Raw genomic sequence first — 24,422 nt, forward strand, 5'->3', positions numbered from 1 at the left:
GACTACTTTGTCTTGCAGCAACTGAAGCACTGAGGAGGTGCGGACACCCATGGACAGACAGACAGACACATACACATCATCATCATTAGATTAGGAGTGTGTGTGCAGACCTGACAACACCACTCAGCCTCACGCTAACCCACTGCCCAGTCAGAGAAGTGACTCCCACACCAGTCAGTAGACACAATCACCAGCCTCAATCACTCACCAGACTCTCACCCAGTTACTAATGAGGCCAAAATAACTCTTCTAAAGCTCAATGACTTACCACTGGCCTGGCAGAACAGGATGATCAGCCTTAGCATAATGAAACCATTAGCCCAGGGAACATTAACATGCAGTCCAGGCCAGACAGACAGACGGACAAACCCAGGGAACATGGACATGCAGTCCAGGCAAGACGGACAGACAAACCCAGGGAACATGGACATGCAGTCCAGGCAAGACGGACAGACAAAGCCAGGGAACATGGACATGCAGTCCAGTCCGGACAGACAAAGCCAGGGAACATGGACATGCAGTCCAGGCCAGACTGACGGACAGACAAACCCAGGGAGCATGGACATGCAGTCCAGGCCAGACTGACGGACAGACAAACCCAGGGAACATGGACATGCAGGCCAGACTGACGGACAGACAAACCCAGGGAACATGGACATGCAGTCCAGGCCAGACAGACAGACAGATGAACAAACCCAGGGAACATGGACATGCAGTCCAGGCCAGACAGACAGACAGACAGACAAAGCCAGGGAACATGGACATGCAGTCCAGGCCAGACAGGCAGACGAACAAACCCAGGGAACATGGACATGCAGTGCAGGCCAGACAGACAGACGGACAAACCCAGGGAACATGGGCATGCAGTCCAGGCCAGACAGGCAGACAGACAAAGCCAGGGAACATGGACATGCAGTCCAGGCCAGACAGGCAGACGGACAAACCCAGGGCACATGGACATGCAGTCCAGGCCAGACAGACGGACAAACCCAGGGCACATGGACATGCAGTCCAGGCCAGACAGACAGACAAACTCAGGGAACATGGACATGCAGTCCAGGCCAGACAGACAGACGGACAAACCCAGGGAACATGGACATGCAGTCCAGGCAAGACGGACAGACAAACCCAGGGAACATGGACATGCAGTCCAGGCAAGACGGACAGACAAAGCCAGGGAACATGGACATGCAGTCCAGTCCAGACAGACAAAGCCAGGGAACATGGACATGCAGTCCAGGCCAGACTGACGGACAGACAAACCCAGGGAACATGGACATGCAGTCCAGGCCAGACTGACGGACAGACAAACCCAGGGAGCATGGACATGCAGTCCAGGCCAGACTGACGGACAGACAAACCCAGGGAGCATGGACATGCAGTCCAGGCCAGACTGACGGACAGACAAACCCAGGGAACATGGACATGCAGTCCAGGCCAGACAGACGGACGGACAAACCCAGGGAACATGGACATGCAGTCCAGGCCAGACAGACGGACGGACAAACCCAGGGAACATGGACATGCAGTCCAGGCCAGACAGACAGACAGACAAACCCAGGTACATGGACATGCAGTCCAGGCCAGACAGACGGACAGGCAAACCCAGGGAACATGGACATGCAGGCCAGACTGACGGACAGACAAACCCAGGGAACATGGACATGCAGTCCAGGCCAGACAGACAGACAGATGAACAAACCCAGGGAACATGAACATACAGTCCAGGCCAGACAGACGGACGGACAAACCCAGGGAACATGGACATGCAGTCCAGGCCAGACAGACGGACGGACAAACCCAGGGAACATGGACATGCAGTCCAGGCCAGACAGACAGACAGACAAACCCAGGTACATGGACATGCAGTCCAGGCCAGACAGACGGACAGGCAAACCCAGGGAACATGAACATGCAGTCCAGGCCAGACAGATAGACGGACAGACAAACCCAGGGAACATGGACATGCAGTCCAGGCCAGACAGACAAACCCAGGTAACATGGACATGCAGTCCAGGCCAGACAGACAGACAGACAAACCCAGGTACATGGACATGCAGTCCAGGCCAGACAGACGGACAGACAAACCCAGGGAACATGGACATGCAGTGCAGGCCAGACAGATAGACAGACGGACAGACAAACCCAGGGAACATGGACATGCAGTCCAGGCCAGACAGACAAACCCAGGCAACATGGACATGCAGTCCAGGCCAGACAGACAAACCCAGGCAACATGGACATGCAGTCCAGGCCAGACAGACAAACTCTTTTTACACTAATGTCCCAACCCGAACCGACTGCACTTGCTCTGATATTTTCTTTTCACATCGTCCTTTCAGCATGTCTCCGGCAATTATGGTGTAACCAGGCCATTGCAATATGTTTTGACTCGGCTTGGCTCAGTAGTGTGAAATGCATTAGGCTGTTAGATCAGATGGCCTCTCTCCCTCTCCTTCCATGGCTGGTGTGTGTCAGTCCTCTGATGCCCCAGGTCGCTCTGGGAGGCTATAGAACATCTCTCTGTTCACTGAGATGAAAATGGTCCTCCATGGCATTAGCCAGTAATGTGTCTTATTATAGGCTGAATGCCAGGGGGAGTGTGCATTGATAACCCAATCAATACACATTACTGGCTAATGCCATGGAGGACCATTTTCATCTCAGTGAACAGAGAGAGATGTTCTATAGCCTCCCTATAGCCCCCTCCTAAGTTTGTTTTACTCACTGCTTTAGGACACTGCCAACCCTGATGTCCTTGCCGTGTCTGAATCCTGGCTTAGGAAGGCCACCAAAAATTCTGAGATTTCCATCCCCAACTACAACATTTTCCGTCAAGATAGAACTGCCAAAGGGGGAGAAGTTGCAATCTACTGCAGAGATAGCTTGCAAAGTTGTGTCATACTTTCCAGGTCTATGCCCAAACAGTTTGAGCTTCTAATTTTAAAAATTAATCTCTCCAGAAATAAGTCTCTCATTGTTGCCGCCTGTTATAGACCCCCCTCCGCCTCCAGCTGTGCCCTGGACACCATAGGTGAATTGATTGCCCCCCATCTATCTTCAGAGTTCGTTTTGTTTGGTGACCTAAACTGGGATATGCTTAACACCCCGGCAGTCCTACATTCTAAGGTAGATGCTCTCAATCTCACACAAATTATCAAGGAACCCACCAGGTACAACTCTAAATCTGTAAACATGGGCACCCTCATAGATATTATCCTGACCAACTTGCCCTCCAAATACACCTCTGCTGTTTTCAATCAGGATCTCAGCGATCACTGCCTCATTGCCTGCATCCGCTATGGGTCCGTGGTCAAACTACTACCCATCATTGTCAAACGCTCCCTAAAACACTTCTGCGAACAGGCCTTTCTAATCGACCTGGCCCGGGTATCCTGGAAGGATATTAACCTCATCCCGTCATTCGAGGATGCCTGGTTGTTCTTTAAAAGTAATTTCCTCACCATCTTAAATAAGCATGCACCTTTCAAAAAATGTAGAACTAAGAACAGATATAGCCCTTGGTTCACTCCAGACCTGACTGCTCTCGACCAGCAAAAAAACATCCTGTGGCGGACTGCAATAGCATCGAATAGTCCCCGCGATGTGCAAGTTTTCAGGGAAGTCAGGAACCAATACACGCAGTCAGTCAGGAAAGCAAAGGCTAGCTTTTTCAAACAGAAATTTGCACCATGTAGCTCTAACTCCAAAAAGTTTTGGGACACTGGAAAGTCCATGGAGAATAGAGCAGCACCTCCCAGCTGCCCACTGCTCTGAGGCTAGGTAACACTGTCACCACGATAAATCCACGATAATCGAGAATTTCAATAAGCATTTCTCTACGGCTGGCCATGCTTTCCTCCTGGCTACCCCGGCCAACAGCTCCGCACCCCCCGCAGCTAGTTGCCCAAGCCTCCCCAGCTTCTCCTTCACCCAAATCCAGATAGCAGATGTTCTGAAAGAGCTGCAAAACCTGGACCCGTACAAATCAGCTGGGCTAGCAATCTGGCAATCTGGACCCTCTCTTTCTAAAATTATCCGCCGCCATTGTTGCAACCCCTATTACCAGTCTGTTTAACCTCTCTTTCGTATCGTCCGAGATCCCTAAAGATTGGAAAGCTGCCGCGGTCATCCCCCTCTTCAAAGGGAGTGACACTCTAGACCCAAACTGTTATAGACCTATATCCATCCTGCCCTGCCTTTCTAAAGTCTTCGAAAGCCATGTTAATAAACAGATCACTGACCATTTCAAATGCCACCGTACCTTCTCCGCTGTGCCATCCGGTTTCCGAGCTGGTCACGGGTGCACCTCAGCCACGCTCAAGGTACTAAACGAAATCATAACCGCCATCGATAAAAGATTGTACTCTGCAGCCGTCTTCATCGACCTGGCCAAGGCTTTCGACTGTGAATCACCGTATTCTTATCGGCAGACTCAACAGCCTTGGTTTCTCAAATGACTGCCTCGCCTGGTTTACCAACTACTTCTCAGAGTTCAGTGTGTCAAATCGGAGGGCCTGTTGTCCGGACCTCTGACAGTCTCTATGGGGGTACCACAGGGTTCAATTCTTGGGCCGACTCTTTTCTCTGTATATATCAACGATGTCGCTCTTGCTGCTGGTGATTCCCTGATCCACCTCTACGCAGACGACACCATTCTGTATACATCTGGCCCTTCTTTGGACACTGTGTTAACAAACCTCCAATGAGCTTCAATGCCATACAACACTCCTTCCGTGGCCTCCAACTGCTCTTAAACGCTAGTAAAATTAAATGCATGCTTTTCAACCGTTCGCTGCCCGCCTGCCCGCCCGCCTGACTAGCATCAGCATCACTACTCTGGACGGTTCTGACCTAGAATATGTGGACAACTACAAATACCTAGGTGTCTGGCTAGACTGTAAACTCTCCTTCCAGACTCATATTAAACATCTCCAATCCAAAATCAAATCTAGAATTGGCTTTCTATTTCACTACAAAGCCTCCTCCACTCACGCCACCAAACATACCCTAGTAAAACTGACTATCCTACCGATCCTCGACTTCGGCGATGTCATTTACAAAATAGCCTCCAACACTCTACTCAGCAAACTGGATGCAGTCTTTCACAGTGCCATCCGTTTTGTCACCAAGCCCCATATATACCACCCACCACTGCGACCTGTATGCTCTCGTCGGCTGGCCCTCGCTACATATTCGTCGCCAGACCCACTGGCTCCAGGTCATCTATAAGTCTTTGCTATGTAAAGCTCCACCTTATCTCAGCTCACTGGTCTCGATAACAACACCCACCCATAGCACGTGCTCCAGCAGGTATATTTCAATGGTCCTCCCCAAAGCCAACACCTCTCTTGGCCACCTTTCCTTCCAGTTCTCTGCTGCCAATGACTGGAACGAATTGCAAAATTCGCTGAAGCTGGAGACTTATATTTCCCTCACTAACTTTAAACATCAGCTATCTGAGCAGCTTACCGATCGCTGCTGCTGTACATAGCCCATCTGTAAATAGCCCATCCAGTCTACCTACCTCATCCCCATATTGTTTTTAATTTACTTTTCTGCTCTTTTGCACACCAGTATTTCTACTTGCACATCATCATCTGCACATCTATCACTCCAGTGTTAATGCTAAGTTGTAATACAAAGCACTGCTTTACTTTATCTTGGCCAGGTCGCAGTTGTAAATGAGAACTTGTTCTCAACTAGCCTATGTCGTGTCTTTGGCATCATTAAAACGGAAGACATGTTTATCAAATAACTCTCTGTAATTATTATTACGCGATTAAACTGATTAATCGTGTAACTGTAATTAACTAGAATGTCGGGGCACCAAGGAAAATATTCAGATTACAAAGTTATAATTTTCCTAATATAACTTTCAGATATTAATATCTGATCGATTAGTCTCCTTTAATGATGTTAGTTTACCTCACGTCAATCTCATTCCAAACGTCGTACATTTTTGGTTATCTGCACGAACCCAGTCTTCACTATGAGTCATCCATACATCAATTGTCTTAAAATAATTTATTTACTAAACTAAATAATTCACAGAATTGCATAAACAGATATGGTTACAAGGAAATGGTAGGAGAATGTGCCCTAGTGGGCTAAACCGGCATGGTGGCTTGTTACACAAAGAAAGGGGGTTGGGCTTGAATGAAAGAGCGGGAAGACTGAGGAACAGAGAAAGCAGCTATGCCATTTTAAATACATTATCGTATGCATTCTAAATTACCGCCCATTTGGAAAAGGAAAATGCTATAAATATTTACTCTGAGCTGCGCTTCGGTAGGTTGGTCGTAGATGCTGGCCGTGTTGGCCAACAGATCTTCCTGTCCTCGGAAGAATGTCGTTAGTGGTAAAATGGATACGTTGTAGTATCTTTGTTGTGTGTTAGACTGGATCCGTCGTCCGTCCTTTCCTAGCCCACGTCTACAGAGGCCGCTGCTAACTCAACGGCTAGGAAGTATCACTTCTGTAGTGAGTAAGGGTTCAAAGTTCATACCATTCGCAACCAAAGCTCACACTGAGGTTGGCTTAGTTCTGTACTTGACATGTGAGTCCTTTTAACGCAGAGGCTGCAGACCTCACCTACCTGGAACAGACTGATTACATTTTGTCACTGACTTATATAGTGGCGAGGGGAGAAGGGTGTGTTTCATCGTTTATAACCCCTGTCTCTTCACAGGGGCGGGCCACTGATTGGTCAGGGCTCTTTCCTTATGAACCCAATTCTCTCATTTGGAAGCTAAAATCACATTTAATCTCCTAACAAACAGTTTCAATATCAAACATTTAAATTGCACAACAATTCCATGTGAATCTGATAACTAGAATGTGTAGACTTTCCCAGGTACAGTTTATGTCGTCCTGTCATCAGTCATAATGTCTCAGATGATAACCGAACTGACATCCATACTCATTAAGTACCTGGTATATTTCCAACTGGTTCTATTACCGAAATATGGTTCCTTTCCCCCCACTTGTTTGATGTTCCCAGACTCTCTATATTTAACAAAGGCTATTCAAAAGTCCTTCAGTAGGGTCAGAGAAAGAGGGGAAGGGAGAAAGGTATTTATGGGGGGTCATAAACCTTACCCACAGGCCAACTTCATGACACCTACCTGGTTAAATAAAGGTGAAAAAAAAACTTTTAAAAAACCCACATTGATGGGGAATGGCATAGCATTTCTCTACATTTGCGATAACGTGAAAATATTTGTACTCAACAAATAAAAGGTGTTTTAAGTGCTGAATATCTGATTTAATTTTTTTTCGATGTCCTCTTTAGTATGAAGTGTTTTTGGTCTATTTGTAATCAAGTCATAAAATGTTTTATTAGCCAAGTAACAAGAGGTTACACAATGATGTTACTTTGGTTATAGAGTTTCTGGAATATCCCTCTGTATGTGTATTGCTTTTCACTTTGACTCTGTTCAAGTCTGTTGTTAGGGTGTGGTAACTTGTCAGTTTCCCCTCTTCACATATTTAACCTGTGTGTGTGTTTGTTTGTGTCCCTTCCCTCTTCCAGACCTGATGGTGGACATGCTAGGAGTGCTGGCCAGCTACAGCATCACAGTCAAGGAGCTGAAGTTGTTCTTCAGCAAACTGCAAGGAGAGAAAGGCCAATGGGTAACACATCTAGTCTAACCTTCATACCGTACCGCCCTGTCATATTTGTCTTGTAGAGAGCATGGGGAATGTGCTAGCAACACTTCAACTGGTAGCCTGTGCACAGCCTTTTAGCCTCTCTGTGCTCTGGTACCATACATCACACTATGTAGTGCACACACACCATCGCTGTCTATTGGGCTAATCCCAAAAACATTACTGCATTATTAATGTGTAATAACTTGAGGAAGTTACCTCTTAGCTCTGATTATGAAGGCAGTTTTATCATTCTACCTTCAACTGGGTAATGTTACGATTTAAGGAGAGGGTAAACTGATCTTAGATCAGTGTTTGGGATTAAATCACACACATTTAACAGTTGAACATAAATAGTACTATCCTATCATTTAGTTAAAGATAGTATCTGTACTTAAGATACATTAGTGGTTATCGAGTTGATGATGAAGAATTTGTTTTCCAACCTGGGTTTTGTTGTTTTCCACCAAGACCTCCTGGACGGTCTTGCCTAGCAGGGTGGTCATTACAGTACAGTGGGAAGACAGCCTGGACGGTCTTGCCTAGCAGGGTGGAGTCATTACAGTACAGTGGGAAGACAGCCTGGACGGTCTTGCCTAGCAGGGTGGAGTCATTACAGTAGCCCTTGTGTAAAAACAGCAGATCTAGTAGGTTGTACCATGAATATGAGTGTATATAATGTATTATCCACTGAGTCCCTGCTCCATTGAGACAGAGGGAGGGGGATAGGGAGGCCCATTGATCAGTGTGGAACCAGATTGTCAAGGAAATGGGGGCAAGCTGCTTTTGTGCTTCTCCATTTCTGTCCACCACACACACACACACACACACACACTGCTAGCTCTGTGAAATATTATCTGAGGGGGTTGGCAAGAGATGATGCGTCTATCAGGAGTCTCTCCATCACAGGATTTGAACAGAGTGAACACAGTGTGACATGCTTACTGCAGCCTCCACAGAAATTAAACCGACCGAGGCCTTTTCGGAAGAAAAACTCATCAATATATTATGGAAGTTTATCAACGTTGATCACGGTTCCGTGAGTTTTGATTTACATTTGGTTTGAAAGGAAGGGGGCTCTGATCTGAAGCGGGTGACCTTGCAGCATCAACGGGAATGTAAAGTAGATCAACAGAACTACTGCATTCTCAGGATAATGTTTCTAGAGAGTTCTCAACAAGATGTTGACTTGGTTAGTAGAGGTCAATATAGAAAAGCAGAAAATAGAGCTTGACTCTGTAGTTGTGGAGATGTTGGTGTGTGTTTTTTTTGCTTGCTTACCTGCCTGTGAACATGAACATATACAGTGCGTTCAGGAAGTATTCACACCCCCTTGCCTTTTTCCACATTTTGTTACGTTGCCGCCTTATTTCAAAATTGATTAAATAGTTTTTTTCCCTCCTCATTCTACACACAATATCCCTTAATGGCAAAGCAAAATTCTTTTTTAGAAATTTTAGCAAATGTATGAAAAATAATCACATTTACATAAGTATTCAGACCCTTCACTCAGTACTTTGTTGAATCACCTTTGGCAGCAATTACAGCCTTGTGTCTTCTTGGGTTTGACGCTACAAGCTTGGCACACCTGTATTTGGGGAGTTTCTCCCATTTTACTCTGCAGATCCTCTCAAGCTCTGTCAGGTTGGATGCAGCGTCGCTGCACAGCTATTTTCAGGTCTCTCCAGAGATGTTCGATCGGGTTCACGTCCGGGCTCTGGCTGGGCCGCTCAAGGACATTGAGACTTGTCCCGAAGCCATTCCTACGTTCTCTTGGCTGTGTGCTTAGGGTTGTTGTCCTGTTGGAAGGTGAACCTTCGCCCCAGTCTGAGGTCCTGAGCACTCTGTAGCAGGTTTTCGTCAAGGATCTCTCTGCTCCGTTCATCTATCCCTCGATCCTGACTAGTCTCCCAGTCCCTGCCGCTGAAAAACATCCCCACAGCGTGATGCTGCCACCACCATGCTTCAACTTAGGGATGGTGCCAGGTTTCCTCAAGACGTGGCGCTTGGCATTCAGGCCAAAGAGTTCAATTTTGGTTTCGTCAGACCAATACATCTTGTTTCTCATGGTCTGAGAGTCCTTTAGGTGCCTTTTGCCAAACTCAAAGCGGCCTATCATGTGCCTTTTTACTGAGGAGTGGTTTCCGTCTGGCCACTCTACCATAAAAGGCTGATTGGTGGAGTGCGGCAGAGATGGTTGTCCTTCTGGAAGGCTCTCCCATCTCCACAGAGGAACTCTGGAGCTCTGTCAGTGTAAGCATCAGGTTCTTGGTCACCTCCCAGACCAAGACCCTTCTCCCCCCGATTGCTCAGTTTGGCCAGGCGGCCAACTCTAGGCAGAGTCTTAGTGGTTCCAAACTTCTTCCATTTAAGAATGATGGAGGCTACTGTGTTCTTGGGGACCTTGAATGCTGCCGACATTTTTTGGTACCCTACCCCAGATCTGTGCCTCAACACAATCCTGTCTCAGAGCTCTACGGACAATTCCTTCAATCTCATGGCTTGGTTTTTGCTTTGACATGTACTGTCAACTGTGGGACCTTATATAGACGTGTGTGCCTTTCCAAATCATGTCCAATCAATTAAATTTACAACAGGTGGAATCCAAACAAGTTGTAGAAACATCTCAAGGATGATCAATGGAAACAGGATGCACCTGAGCTCAAATTAGTCTCATAGTGAAGGGTCTGAATACTTACGTAAATAAGATTTGTATTTGTAATACATTTGCAAAAAAAATAATAAAACCTGTTTTTGCTTTGTCATTATGGGGTATTGTGTGTAGATTGATGAGGATGTTTTGTATTTCATCAATTTTAGAATAAGGCTGTAACGTAACAAAATGTGGAATACAGGGAAGGTGTCTGAATACATTCCCGAATGCACTGTAGCTTTACATTTAAGTGTGTTTGTGTGTATGCGGTGCACCCTTATCAAAGTCTGTCTCATCTTGTGCGGGTTCTTCCCTCCAGCCTCCCCATGCGGTGAAGCTGCTGTCTGTTCTGAGGAGCATGGCCCACCGGAACGGACCTGACTCTTTCTTCAGCTTCCCAGGGAAGAGTGCTGCTGTGAGTACATTTACAGTAACAACTCAGTACACCTCCACATGTATACCTGACTACCCAACTAGACTACAGTCTGACGCTACACCTGGTATGACACTATTCCCCTAAGCACTGTTCAAGTAGTGCACTATGTAAGGTAAAAGTCGTTTCAGACTTAGTGACTGGTATGAGTCTCGGTGAACACGGTGTCTACGGTAAGGTATTTACAGCACCTCTGGAAATGTTCTAAATGGGTTACATCCTCTTGTGCTTGACTTCCCACATGATCCAAGGCCGGACGCATTAACAATAACTAAGATAATGCATCATGAATTGCCTATAAGCTCTGACCCAGCACACATCTTGGCTTCTGTGTCCTATAATGTCAAGGTTTACCAACCATATGTAGCTTGGGTCATACTGTACTACTGTGTGTGTGTGTGTGTGTGTGTGTGTTGAATAAGCAGCATGGAAAGAGAGGAGGACCACAGATGCTAGCTAATCTTCCTCTGTTCTCCTTCTCCTCCCTTCATTCTAATGCTCCTAGCCATCTTCCCTCTGTTCCTCTCCTCCCTTCATTCTAATGCTCCTAGCCATCTTCCCTCTGTTCTCCTTCTCCTCCCTTCATTCTAATGCTCCTAGCCATCTTCCCTCTGTTCTCCTTCTCCTCCCTTCATTCTAATGCTCCTAGCCATCTTCCCTCTGTTCTCCTTCTCCTCCCTTCATTCTAATGCTCCTAGCCATCTTCCCTCTGTTCTCCTTCTCCTCCCTTCATTCTAATGCTCCTAGCCATCTTCCCTCTGTTCTCCTCCTCCTCCCTTCATTCTAATGCTCCTAGCCATCTTCCCTCTGTTCTCCTTCTCCTCCCTTCATTCTAATGCTCCTAGCCATCTTCCCTCTGTTCTCCTTCTCCTCCCTTCATTCTAATGCTCCTAGCGTCTTCCCTCTGTTCTCCTTCTCCTCCCTTCATTCTAATGCTCCTAGCCATCTTCCCTCTGTTCTCCTTCTCCTCCCTTCATTCTAATGCTCCTAGCCATCTTCCCTCTGTTCTCCTTCTCCTCCCTTCATTCTAATGCTCCTAGCGTCTTCCCTCTGTTCTCCTTCTCCTCCCTTCATTCTAATGCTCCTAGCCATCTTCCCTCTGTTCTCCTTCTCCTCCCTTCATTCTAATGCTCCTAGCCATCTTCCCTCTGTTCTCCTTCTCCTCCCTTCATTCTAATGCTCCTAGCCATCTTCCCTCTGTTCTCCTTCTCCTCCCTTCATTCTAATGCTCCTAGCCATCTTCCCTCTGTTCTCCTTCTCCTCCCTTCATTCTAATGCTCCTAGCCGTCTTCCCTCTGTTCTCCTTCTCCTCCCTTCATTCTAATGCTCCTAGCCATCTTCCCTCTGTTCTCCTTCTCCTCCCTTCATTCTAATGCTCCTAGCCATCTTCCCTCTGTTCTCCTTCTCCTCCCTTCATTCTAATGCTCCTAGCCATCTTCCCTCTGTTCTCCTCCCTTCATTCTAATGCTCCTAGCCATCTTCCCTCTGTTCTCCTCCCTTCATTCTAATGCTCCTAGCCATCTTCCCTGTTCTCCTTCTCCTCCCTTCATTCTAATGCTCCTAGCCATCTTCCCTCTGTTCTCCTCCTCCCTTCATTCTAATGCTCCTAGCCATCTTCCCTCTGTTCTCCTTCTCCTCCCTTCATTCTAATGCTCCTAGCCATCTTCCCTCTGTTCTCCTTCTCCTCCCTTCATTCTAATGCTCCTAGCCATCTTCCCTCTGTTCTCCTTCTCCTCCCTTCATTCTAATGCTCCTAGCCATCTTCCCTCTGTTCTCCTTCTCCTCCCTTCATTCTAATGCTCCTAGCCATCTTCCCTCTGTTCTCCTCCTCCTCCCTTCATTCTAATGCTCCTAGCCATCTTCCCTCTGTTCTTTCCCTCCCTTCATTCTAATGCTCCTAGCCATCTTCCCTCTGTTCTCCTCCCTTCATTCCAATTCTCCTAGCCATCTTCCCTCTGTTCTCCTCCTCCTCCCTTCATTCTAATGCTCCTAGCCGTCTTCCCTCTGTTCTCCTCCTCCTCCCTTCATTCTAATGCTCCTAGCCATCTTCCCTCTGTTCTCCTTCTCCTCCCTTCATTCTAATGCTCCTAGCCATCTTCCCTCTGTTCTCCTCCTCCCTTCATTCTAATGCTCCTAGCCATCTTCCCTCTGTTCTCCTTCTCCTCCCTTCATTCTAATGCTCCTAGCCATCTTCCCTCTGTTCTCCTCCTCCCTTCATTCTAATGCTCCTAGCCATCTTCCCTCTGTTCTCCTCCTCCTCCCTTCATTCTAATGCTCCTAGCCGTCTCTGTTCTCCTTCTTCTCCCTTCATTCTAATGCTCCTAGCCGTCTTCCCTCTGTTCTCCTTCTCCTCCCTTCATTCTAATGCTCCTAGCCATCTTCCCTCTGTTCTCCTTCTCCTCCCTTCATTCTAATGCTCCTAGCCGTCTCTGTTCTCCTCCTCCTCCCTTCATTCTAATGCTCCTAGCCATCTTCTCTGTTCTTCTTCTCCTCCCTTCATTCTAATGCTCCTAGCCATCTTCCCTGTTCTCCTTCTCCTCCCTTCATTCTAATGCTCCTAGCCATCTTCCCTCTGTTCTCCTTCTCCTCCCTTCATTCTAATGCTCCTAGCCGTCTTCCCTCTGTTCTCCTTCTCCTCCCTTCATTCTAATGCTCCTAGCCGTCTTCCCTCTGTTCTCCTTCTCCTCCCTTCATTCTAATGCTCCTAGCCGTCTTCCCTCTGTTCTCCTTCTCCTCCCTTCATTCTAATGCTCCTAGCCATCTTCCCTCTGTTCTCCTTCTCCTCCCTTCATTCTAATGCTCCTAGCCATCTTCCCTGTTCTCCTTCTCCTCCCTTCATTCTAATGCTCCTAGCCATCTTCCCTCTGTTCTCCTTCTCCTCCCTTCATTCTAATGCTCCTAGCCATCTTCCCTGTTCTCCTTCTCACCCCTTCCTTCTCATAGCAGCAATCCCTAAGCTGCTTTTTCCAATACCTTTTTTATCTATCCAGCCATTTAGCCAGCCAGCCATGTGATTTAGTGAGTGAAAGAATAACATAAGTCCCCTGGGAATGTTCTGTTATTCCCCTCTCTTTCTCTTAAAATAGAGCAGTTTTCTAATACACTTCCTGGTGTCATTGGGTGTGAAAGTGAGGACTTAGTGAAGCTAACTCAGTTAAGATGCTCTTGCTGAACTCTTCAAGGTAATGAAGGATAAACTTATCAGTTTAAGCTATGATCTCATATCTTAGGCGACGTCGGCTAAGTTTTCATGAAGGACGACAGCCTTATGTATGCTACGTTTTAACTGTGTGTCTTCGTCTAGGACCTTTACCCTTCACTATTTTCTCTAGGAGTCTCACCTGAATGCTGCCTACACCTGTATGTGGCCATGGTACATTTGACTACAGCTATCTATAGAGATAATCATGTCTGCTCCCATTTTGTCATACAATAGATGTCTGGAACACTCACATTGTATGTAGAGAGTGAGTGTGTGTGTGTGTGTGTGCACTGTATGTCTCTGTGTACCCTTTCATTGCCATGGCGACGGTGCCCTTTGGTGAGGGTGAGCTCAGGGCCGCCCTAAGAGGGTCTGTGATTGGTGTGTGTGCAGCGGAGACTGAGCACTAAGCACACGCCTTCCCCTTGCTGTGAATCTGGCTAATGAGGCAGGAAGCCCTCTGGATCGACACACACACACACACATTAACTTCTCCATCCCTTCCTTCTTGGACCCACTGTAGTCTAGGTCACACTACTCCCAATCCTATTTCTAAAACAGTGTTTCTCAACTCGTTGAGCTAACCGTTTGTCTCCTCACAGGCTATAGCTCTGCCCCCTATAGCCAAATGGCCGTACCAGAATGGATTCACCTTCCACACGTGGCTTCGCATGGATCCAATCAACAACATCAATGTTGACAAGGACAAGCCTTACCTGTACTGGTGAGTTACATTCACCAGCCGTCCATGTTTCAGATCAACTCCACTGCACTCGGCGACTGCAGACTGTCTAGGAATCACCTTGCATCCTAAATGGCGAATCATTTGGCGACCAGTCAGTCTGTAGCCACCGACTAATGTAGTCAATCTCGTACACCCACACTAACACTGACACAACTTACTGCTGCTTGATTTGTTCTCTTTCTCTATGCAAATGACGTCTCTACTCATATCCTAACTTGAGATATCCATGCATACATTTTGTATGGATAATCTGATATTATTCAGGTGTATTCAAATAGAATTTGGCTCATACCGTAGTTCCCTTTCTGTATGCGTGTGTGTGTCTGTGGTTTGTGTATACTGTATTTGTACGCCAAGGAAAGCTATTAGATTATTTTCCCTTGTTCATCAAAATTGTAGGATGAAGTCATCCTCAAATAGTAAAAAAAAACAAAACCTGACATCAGAAAGGCTTAACACACACACACACACACACACACACACACACACACACACACACACACACACACACACACACACACACACACAACCAGATAAAGAAGGCATATTGATGCAATGCCTCTCCCTCTCCGTTTCTATTTACCTCTCTCTCATCCTTCTCTCTCTCATCCTTCTCTCTCTTTCTCTCTCCTCTCCTCTCCTCTCTCCCCCTTACTCTTTCCTCTCTCCATTCCTCCCTCCCTCTCTCAGGGACAGTAAATCAGGGCCTCACTCGTTCCTATTTTCAGCCGATAATTAATTTCTGTCAAAAAATCTAATTGATGTGCCAGGATTTGGTGGGCCTTCTGTTTGGTGGGCCTTCTGTTTGGTGGGCCTTCTGTTTGGTGGGCCTTCTGAAAATGATAACCAACCACACACAGCCAGCCAGCTAGAGGTAGAAAAGTGTGTAGTAAAACTACTTCAGACTCTGCCCTTTTAAAAAGAGATTAGTTCACTAAATCACACATGGCGACCGGCGGGGCCCCTGCTCACTCAGAACACAGACACCCACAAATGGGAATTTTTTTGTGAAGTTGACAAATGATTGAGGCTTTCGCCATCTCTGTCTCTCCTCCATTTTCAAAGTTTAAAAAAAATGTGTATGTTTTTGAATGATTTATTGGCAGGTTGACTTGTCTCAACCCCCCGTCTGCCCTTGAGTGTTAGGCTGTGTTAAAGTGAGCCGTCACGCTCACTAACTGAAATGTGTTTTTTCTTTTTCTTCTCTCTCTTCCTGTAGTTTTCGCACCAACAAAGGTCTGGGATACTCTGCACACTTTGTGGGCGGCTGTTTGATTGTGACCTCGTTAAAGTCCAAGGGGAAGGGATTCCAGCACTGTGTGAAATATGACTTCAAACCACAGAAGGTAGGCAGACGGCGAGGCCGGCAGACAGACACTGTCCTGTGGGGGAGAGACACACACACACACACACACACACACACACACACACACACACACACACACACACACACACCTAGCACTCATAAAACATAGAAACACGTGCTAAGTAGGACACACAAACATGTTCTCTTTCGCATAGGACACACAGAGAACAAATTGTACGCAGGCATAGTACACATAGACCGCCCTCTCGTCTAGGCCCTTTGGGATGAAGCGTAGTGATCTGGTCCTTCCTCTGGGGGCCAGTAATATCAGAGCAGAACAGTGAAAAAAGGATAGAAGGAATGAGAGAGAGAGGGATGATGTAAAGTGGCATGACACACAGCCAGACCAAAGCACCCAGACCCAGTCAAGCCCAACAGCATCTGTGAGATCCATGGTGCCCCTGGCCAATTAAAACTCCCCTTGTTATCCCCCAGAGTGCAACACCGCTACTCTACTTCCTCCTCAGACTCAGAACCTCATTCTATCTTTAGGCCTCTGTATTCCACGGTCGGTCTTATCTCCCAAGCTGTCTGCCTGGTAACTCTAATAACCTATTTCACTGGATTCTTCCAATGTCTGACAGAAATGTGAGCAGCCAATGTAGGTGGGATTGTAGCCCAAGGGGTTTAGGAGCTGATCGGGCGATGTCCCATGTCTCATAAGGGAAACTCTGTGAAGGCAGCTAGGAATGAGGCTAAAATTAAGGCTGGCCAATGCTTTTTTTGGTCATTTGCAGTCTTCTGCTGCCAATGTGAAACTCATGATAACATAGCCTATTATTCATTGTATCTTGTTAGTAACTTCATTACCATTGTTGTACATTTAAATTGAAATTTAAAACATTATAACAACAACAAAAATGTGTGAAACTGGTGAGGTGTTTAGTGTGTTGGGTCCATAGAAATATAATCTCATTCTAGTGCTGTGGTTAAGTTGTTGTTTCAGTGGTACATGGTGACCATGGTGGTTAACTTGTTGTTGTTTCAGTGGTACATGGTGACCATGGTGGTTAAGTTGTTGTTGTTTCAGTGGTACATGGTGACCATGGTGGTTAAGTTGTTGTTGTTTCAGTGGTACATGGTGACCATGGTGGTTAACTTGTTGTTGTTGTTGTTTCAGTGGTACATGGTGACCATGGTGGTTAACTTGTTGTTGTTGTTGTTTCAGTGGTACATGGTGACCATGGTGGTTAACTTGTTGTTGTTGTTGTTTCAGTGGTACATGGTGACCATGGTGGTTAACTTGTTGTTTCAGTGGTACATGGTGACCATGGTGGTTAACTTGTTGTTGTTGTTTCAGTGGTACATGGTGACCATGGTGGTTAAATTGTTGTTGTTTCAGTGGTACATGGTGACCATGGTGGTTAACTTGTTGTTGTTTCAGTGGTACATGGTGACCATGGTGGTTAACTTGTTGTTGTTGTTTCAGTGGTACATAGTGACCATGGTGGTTAACTTGTTGTTGTTGTTGTTTCAGTGGTACATGGTGACCATGGTGGTTAACTTGTTGTTGTTGTTTCAGTGGTACATGGTGACCATGGTGGTTAAGTTGTTGTTTCAGTGGTACATGGTGACCATGGTGGTTAAGTTGTTGTTGTTGTTGTTTCAGTGGTACATGGTGACCATGGGGGTTAAGTTGTTGTTTCAGTGGTACATGGTGACCATGGTGGTTAAGTTGTTGTTTCAGTGTTACATGGTGACCATGGTGGTTAAGTTGTTGTTGTTGTTGTTTCAGTGGTACATGGTGACCATGGTGGTTAACTTGTTGTTGTTGTTGTTTCAGTGGTACATGGTGACCATGGTGGTTAAGTTGTTGTTGTTTCAGTGGTACATGGTGACCATGGTGGTTTTGTTGTTGTTGTTTCAGTGGTACATGGTGACCATGGTGGTTAAGTTGTTGTTGTTTCAGTGGTACATGGTGACCATGGTGGTTAAGTTGTTGTTGTTTCAGTGGTACATGGTGACCATGGTGGTTAACTTGTTGTTGTTGTTGTTTCAGTGGTACATGGTGACCATGGTGGTTAACTTGTTGTTGTTTCAGTGGTACATGGTGACCATGGTGGTTAACTTGTTGTTGTTGTTGTTTCAGTGGTACATGGTGACCATGGTGGTTAACTTGTTGTTGTTGTTTCAGTGGTACATGGTGACCATGGTGGTTAACTTGTTGTTGTTGTTTCAGTGGTACATGGTGACCATGGTGGTTAAATTGTTGTTGTTTCAGTGGTACATGGTGACCATGGTGGTTAACTTGTTGTTGTTTCAGTGGTACATGGTGACCATGGTGGTTAACTTGTTGTTGTTGTTTCAGTGGTACATAGTGACCATGGTGGTTAACTTGTTGTTGTTGTTGTTTCAGTGGTACATGGTGACCATGGTGGTTAACTTGTTGTTGTTGTTTCAGTGGTACATGGTGACCATGGTGGTTAACTTGTTGTTGTTTCAGTGGTACATGGTGACCATGGTGGTTAAGTTGTTGTTTCAGTGGTACATGGTGACCATGGTGGTTAAGTTGTTGTTGTTGTTTCAGTGGTACATGGTGACCATGGTGGTTAAGTTGTTGTTTCAGTGTTACATGGTGACCATGGTGGTTAAGTTGTTGTTGTTGTTGTTTCAGTGGTACATGGTGACCATGGTGGTTAACTTGTTGTTGTTGTTGTTTCAGTGGTACATGGTGACCATGGTGGTTAAGTTGTTGTTGTTTCAGTGGTACATGGTGACCATGGTGGTTTTGTTGTTGTTGTTTCAGTGGTACATGGTGACCATGGTGGTTAAGTTGTTGTTGTTTCAGTGTTACATGGTGACCATGGTGGTTAAGTTGTTGTTGTTGTTGTTTCAGTGGTACATGGTGACCATGGTGGTTAACTTGTTGTTGTTGTTGTTTCAGTGGTACATGGTGACCATGGTGGTTAAGTTGTTGTTGTTTCAGTGGTACATGGTGACCATGGTGGTTTTGTTGTTGTTGTTTCAGTGGTACATGGTGACCATGGTGGTTTTGTTGTTGTTGTTTCAGTGGTACATGGTGACCATGGTGGTTAACTTGTTGTTGTTGTTGTTTCAGTGGTACATGGTGACCATGGTGGTTAACTTGTTGTTGTTGTTTCAGTGGTACATGGTGACCATGGTGGTTAACTTGTTGTTGTTGTTTCAGTGGTACATGGTGACCATGGTGGTTAACTTGTTGTTGTTGTTTCAGTGGTACATGGTGACCATGGTGGTTTTGTTGTTGTTGTTTCAGTGGTACATGGTGACCATGGTGGTTAACTTGTTGTTGTTGTTTCAGTGGTACATGGTGACCATGGTTGTTAACTTGTTGTTGTTTCAGTGGTACATGGTGACCATGGTGGTTAAGTTGTTGTTGTTTCAGTGGTACATGGTGACCATGGTGGTTAACTTGTTGTTGTTGTTTCAGTGGTACATGGTGACCATGGTGACCATGGTGGTTAAGTTGTTGTTGTTTCAGTGGTACATGGTGACCATGGTGGTTAAGTTGTTGTTTCAGTGGTACATTGTGACCATGGTGGTTAAGTTGTTGTTGTTTCAGTGGTACATTGTGACCATGGTGGTTAAGTTGTTGTTTCAGTGGTACATGGTGACCATGGTGGTGGTTGTTGTTTCAGTGGTACATGGTGACCATGGTGGTTAACTTGTTGTTGTTTCAGTGGTACATGGTGACCATGGTGGTTAACTTGTTGTTGTTTCAGTGGTACATGGTGACCATGGTGGTTAACTTGTTGTTGTTGTTTCAGTGGTACATGGTGACCATGGTGGTTAACTTGTTGTTGTTGTTTCAGTGGTACATGGTGACCATGGTGGTTAACTTGTTGTTGTTGTTTCAGTGGTACATGGTGACCATGGTGGTTAAGTTGTTGTTGTTTCAGTGGTACATGGTGACCATGGTGGTTAAGTTGTTGTTGTTTCAGTGGTACATGGTGACCATGGTGGTTAAGTTGTTGTTGTTTCAGTGGTACATGGTGACCATGGTGGTTAAGTTGTTGTTGTTTCAGTGGTACATGGTGACCATGGTGGTTAACTTGTTGTTGTTTCAGTGGTACATGGTGACCATGGTGGTTAACTTGTTGTTGTTTCAGTGGTACATGGTGACCATGGTGGTTAAGTAGTTGTTGTTTCAGTGGTACATGGTGACCATGGTGGTTAAGTAGTTGTTGTTTCAGTGGTACATGGTGACCATGGTGGTTAAGTTGTTGTTGTTTCAGTGGTACATGGTGACCATGGTGGTTAAGTTGTTGTTGTTTCAGTGGTACATGGTGACCATGGTGGTTAACTTGTTGTTGTTTCAGTGGTACATGGTGACCATGGTGGTTAACTTGTTGTTGTTTCAGTGGTACATGGTGACCATGGTGGTTAACTTGTTGTTGTTTGTGTTTCAGTGGTACATGGTGACCGTGGTGGTTAACTTGTTGTTGTTTCAGTGGTGCATGGTGACCATGGTGGTTAAGTTGTTGTGTGTTGTTGTTTCAGTGGTACATGGTGACCATGGTGGTTAACTTGTTGTTGTTTCAGTGGTACATGGTGACCGTGGTGGTTAACTTGTTGTTGTTTGTGTTTCAGTGGTACATGGTGACCGTGGTGGTTAACTTGTTGTTGTTTGTGTTTCAGTGGTACACGGTGACCGAGGTGGTTAACTTGTTGTGTGTTGTTGTTTCAGTGGTACATGGTGACCATCGTTCACGTCTACAACCGCTGGAAGAACAGTGAGATCAGCTGCTACGTCAATGGAGAGCTCGCCTCCTACGGAGAAATCACCTGGTTCGTCAACACCAGCGACGTAAGTAGCAATCAATCAATCGATCGATCCATACTATACTGATCATGGTTGTTATAATGTTCTTCCTGTAGTAACCACAAACCTCTACTCTCATACAACCATTCTCACCCATCTATGCTGTGTAATGGAATATAGCTGAACCTAGAAGTTGTGGTAGTGGTTGTTATGCATGTGTATAACCAAAAGTATATTTTGATGCCAGTTATCAATCAAAACATTTCTCTGAAGTCATCAATCAATCAACAAGAAAGCCTTGAAGCTGTCCATCCAGAACTCTTCAATTTGAACCATTGTGCTTTTCATAAAGAAGTTTCCACACAAAGACGTATGGTATATGTTGTGATTGATAAACCATGGAGAACCATTGTTACTGCAGTACTGGTTGTTAGAAGAGGACAGCACCTCCCCACAGGCCCCACTCTTTCTGATTGATTGATATAATCACTGTCTCAGCTGACAGAGGGCTCAGGGGTGAAACCACTCTCTCTTTCTCTCTGCCTCTCTCTCTCTCTGCCTCTCTCTCTCTATCTCTGCCTCTCTCTCTTCCTCCCTCTCTCTCCTCACATGGATGGAACTGGGTCTGTAACAGGGAAGGGAGATGAGTTGCATAATGAGTTGTGTAGTTGAAGATACACCCATACTCGTATGTATGAGATTCAGTCATGGTTCTCCGGAATGCGTTTTCTCTCTGCCTTTCGTGCTGAAGACAAGATTCTCACATCAGTTTTAGCCAAACGAAGATGCTTTTCTAATGCAATCCTCTTGGCGTGACAGTGTCACAGAGGGCCTCGATACCCTTCAGTAGATATGGCTGATTGAGATATCTCTCCCTCCTCGATAACAATGCTAAGCTCATCCCCTGCCTATTTACATATGCTCGAGTAAACATACAGAAGGGAACAGATGAATAGGAATGTATGTTATCTGTATACCGATGGTGTGTTGATTCACACTCAAACATGCTGTTTGAGTTGTCATAGTTATCTTTATTAACACTTGTTCAATTCTCCTTCCCTGTTTCCTTCCTTGTTTCCTTCCTTCCTCCCTTCAGACTTTCGACAAGTGTTTCCTGGGTTCGTCAGAGACGGCGGACGCCAACCGTGTGTTCTGTGGTCAGATGGGGGCGGTGTATCTGTTTGGCGAGGCCCTCAGTGCAGCCCAGATCCTGGCCATCTACCAGCTGGGGCCTGGTTACAAGGTAGGTAGAGGCAATGCCCAGTCATCATGCAGTATTCAGTAGTCCCACTATTCCAAAACGCCCTGACATTTGGATACCCCATAGATCAAACAAGGAAGGTCTGCAGTCATCAATTTGTTGTGAAACATGAATGATTGTGGCTCTTCCTCCTTTCTCCTATCATGAATTATTTGAAGATACACTACAGACTATCACTAGTAGTGTGTAAGTTTTAAACCGAACAGAAAAATATAAATGAAAGTCACACTCAAGTCTCCTTCCTGTTAATTGATTTGACCTCTCTGCCGTCTCTCTCAGGGCACGTTCAAGTACAAGGCTGAGAGTGACCTCCTGTTTGCTGAGCACCACAAGATCCTACTGTACGATGGCAAGCTGTCCTCCTGCATCTCCTTCTCCTACAACCCACGCGCCACCGACGCTCAGCTGTGCCTGGAGTCCTCCCCCAAGGACAACGCCTCCATCTTCGTCCACTCGCCACACGCTCTCATGCTGCAGGTACGGACACACACACACACACACTACTGCACCAAAATGTAAACCATCTAAGCTAGAAATCTAGTCAATGTTGAAAAAAGTTATCAATCTACCTTGACTAATGGCACTTCTGTAGGTTATTCTTATCCCCTACTCAGGTGCCTCAGCCGCTTGTTACACACACACACACACACGTTTTCTTCTATCTTCATGGGGATCTACAATTAATTTCCCCTAACCTGTAACCCAAACACACCCACACCTACACACACTCACACCTACACATATATACGCACACACATACACACACCTTCAGACACACACCTTCACACAGATAATGAAGCACCTCCATCAGGCTCTATCTACTTCTAATTAAAGGAAAAGTTCACCCATTTTCAATGTTATATTGTTTTTGTGCATCTGAGTGATGTTCTATCGATTCCCTGTGTCATTTCATGATTTCATTGCCATTATTGCCATTCAAGCAGGCAGAATGACATAGCACGGTGATAAAGTCTCTCTCACTACACTGGAAGTTAATAGGAATACGACTTTTAGATGGCGAAAATGTCTGTCATACATGGCAGATATCAATACTGGCCGATGTCCTAATTCGGGAGGATATCTTCTCTCTAATGAGCCATTGATCATATTTGTGATATTCCTACCTCTAGAAATGTGTAATTTAATGGAGGGTCTAGCACATTTTTCCCAATTGCCTGCCTCTTTAGTCCAGAGTGTATTGCATGGTGCTGTTGTCATAGAGATTAGAGAAAGGAGATAGGAATCCAACGACAGTCTGCTGGTTGGGAACGTATCCAACTCCTTGTCCCAGAATCGGCCAGAATGCACTGCGCGGCCCATTGATGTAGCATGGGCAACGTTTCCCATCTCCTCAAAAGTATATCTGCCGGTGCGAATTTCAGACTCCACTCTGTGAGGCACATATACATAGACATGGAATCACTGGCCACTTTAATAATGTTTACATATTTTGCATTCCTCATCTGTTATGTATATACTGTATTCTATCCTATTCTACTGTATCTTAGTCTATGCCGATCTGACATTGCTCGTCGAAATATTTATATATTCTTAATTCCATTACTTTACTTTTGATTTGTGTGTATTGTATTTGAAATTGTTAGATATTACTTGTTAGATACTACTGCGCTGTTGGAGCTAGAAAAACAAGCATTTCGCTACACCCTCAATAACATCTGCTAAACACGTGTATGTGACAAACAGAATTTGATTTGACATGGATCTGCAGGTTGAACATAGTGAGGTTGTAGTCTCCTACATTTATAGTGCAGTTTGTTCAGGGGATTTTACAGCTAACTAGCTACTTCGCATGCTGATTTTGCATTTGGTTTTACTGTGTGTAGCTACATTTGCTAGCTAGCTATCCAGCCAGACCATAGAGAGCATTGCATTGTGGATTTTGTAGTAGACTTGAGCTACAACAGACTTCCACAACGATTTTCCATGTTGCTACCAACCTCTATTATAACGCTAAAATGAAACATTTTGTTCACAAAAAATATTCTCACGTAGTGGTGTTATTTAACACTGTAAATGAAAGGAGTGAGTGTTTTTGGGTGGATTGTTCCTTTAAGATAGAGGTGAGAATGAAGCACACTGCACCTGGCTGGCTAGCAGGCTGGGAACAGAACACTACCCTGTTACAGAATTAGATCTGCCTACCACTCGTTTCTATATTGAACCTGAGTTTTCTTTAAGCGCTTTATTATATTATATAATACTTTATTTGACCTTGTAGTTACTGAGGATGATGAGTTAATTTATTTATGAGGTAAAGTAAATTGGCATGTTCTGGTATTACTTGTTACCATGTAAGTTCTAGGTAGCAACAACTAGATGACAAGTACTGTAATGAAAGTGCTTCAGAAAT

General features: G+C 45.4%; 1 protein-coding gene across 1 annotated transcript in view; it reads left to right on the forward strand.

Annotated features, from left to right (window-relative positions):
- Positions 1–24,422, forward strand: part of LOC115201998 (lipopolysaccharide-responsive and beige-like anchor protein) — a 273,164-nt gene that overhangs the window by 38,319 nt on the left and 210,423 nt on the right. Inside the window, exons 4-10 of the mRNA XM_029765858.1 lie at positions 7,535–7,635; positions 10,623–10,718; positions 14,541–14,662; positions 15,903–16,029; positions 20,716–20,835; positions 21,887–22,033; positions 22,331–22,528. Of these exons, the coding sequence (XP_029621718.1) occupies positions 7,535–7,635; positions 10,623–10,718; positions 14,541–14,662; positions 15,903–16,029; positions 20,716–20,835; positions 21,887–22,033; positions 22,331–22,528 (911 nt within the window). The remainder of the gene's footprint in view (positions 1–7,534; positions 7,636–10,622; positions 10,719–14,540; positions 14,663–15,902; positions 16,030–20,715; positions 20,836–21,886; positions 22,034–22,330; positions 22,529–24,422) is intronic.

This window comes from Salmo trutta, chromosome 11 (assembly GCF_901001165.1).
Source record: "Salmo trutta chromosome 11, fSalTru1.1, whole genome shotgun sequence".
Taxonomy (NCBI): Eukaryota; Metazoa; Chordata; class Actinopteri; order Salmoniformes; family Salmonidae; genus Salmo; species Salmo trutta.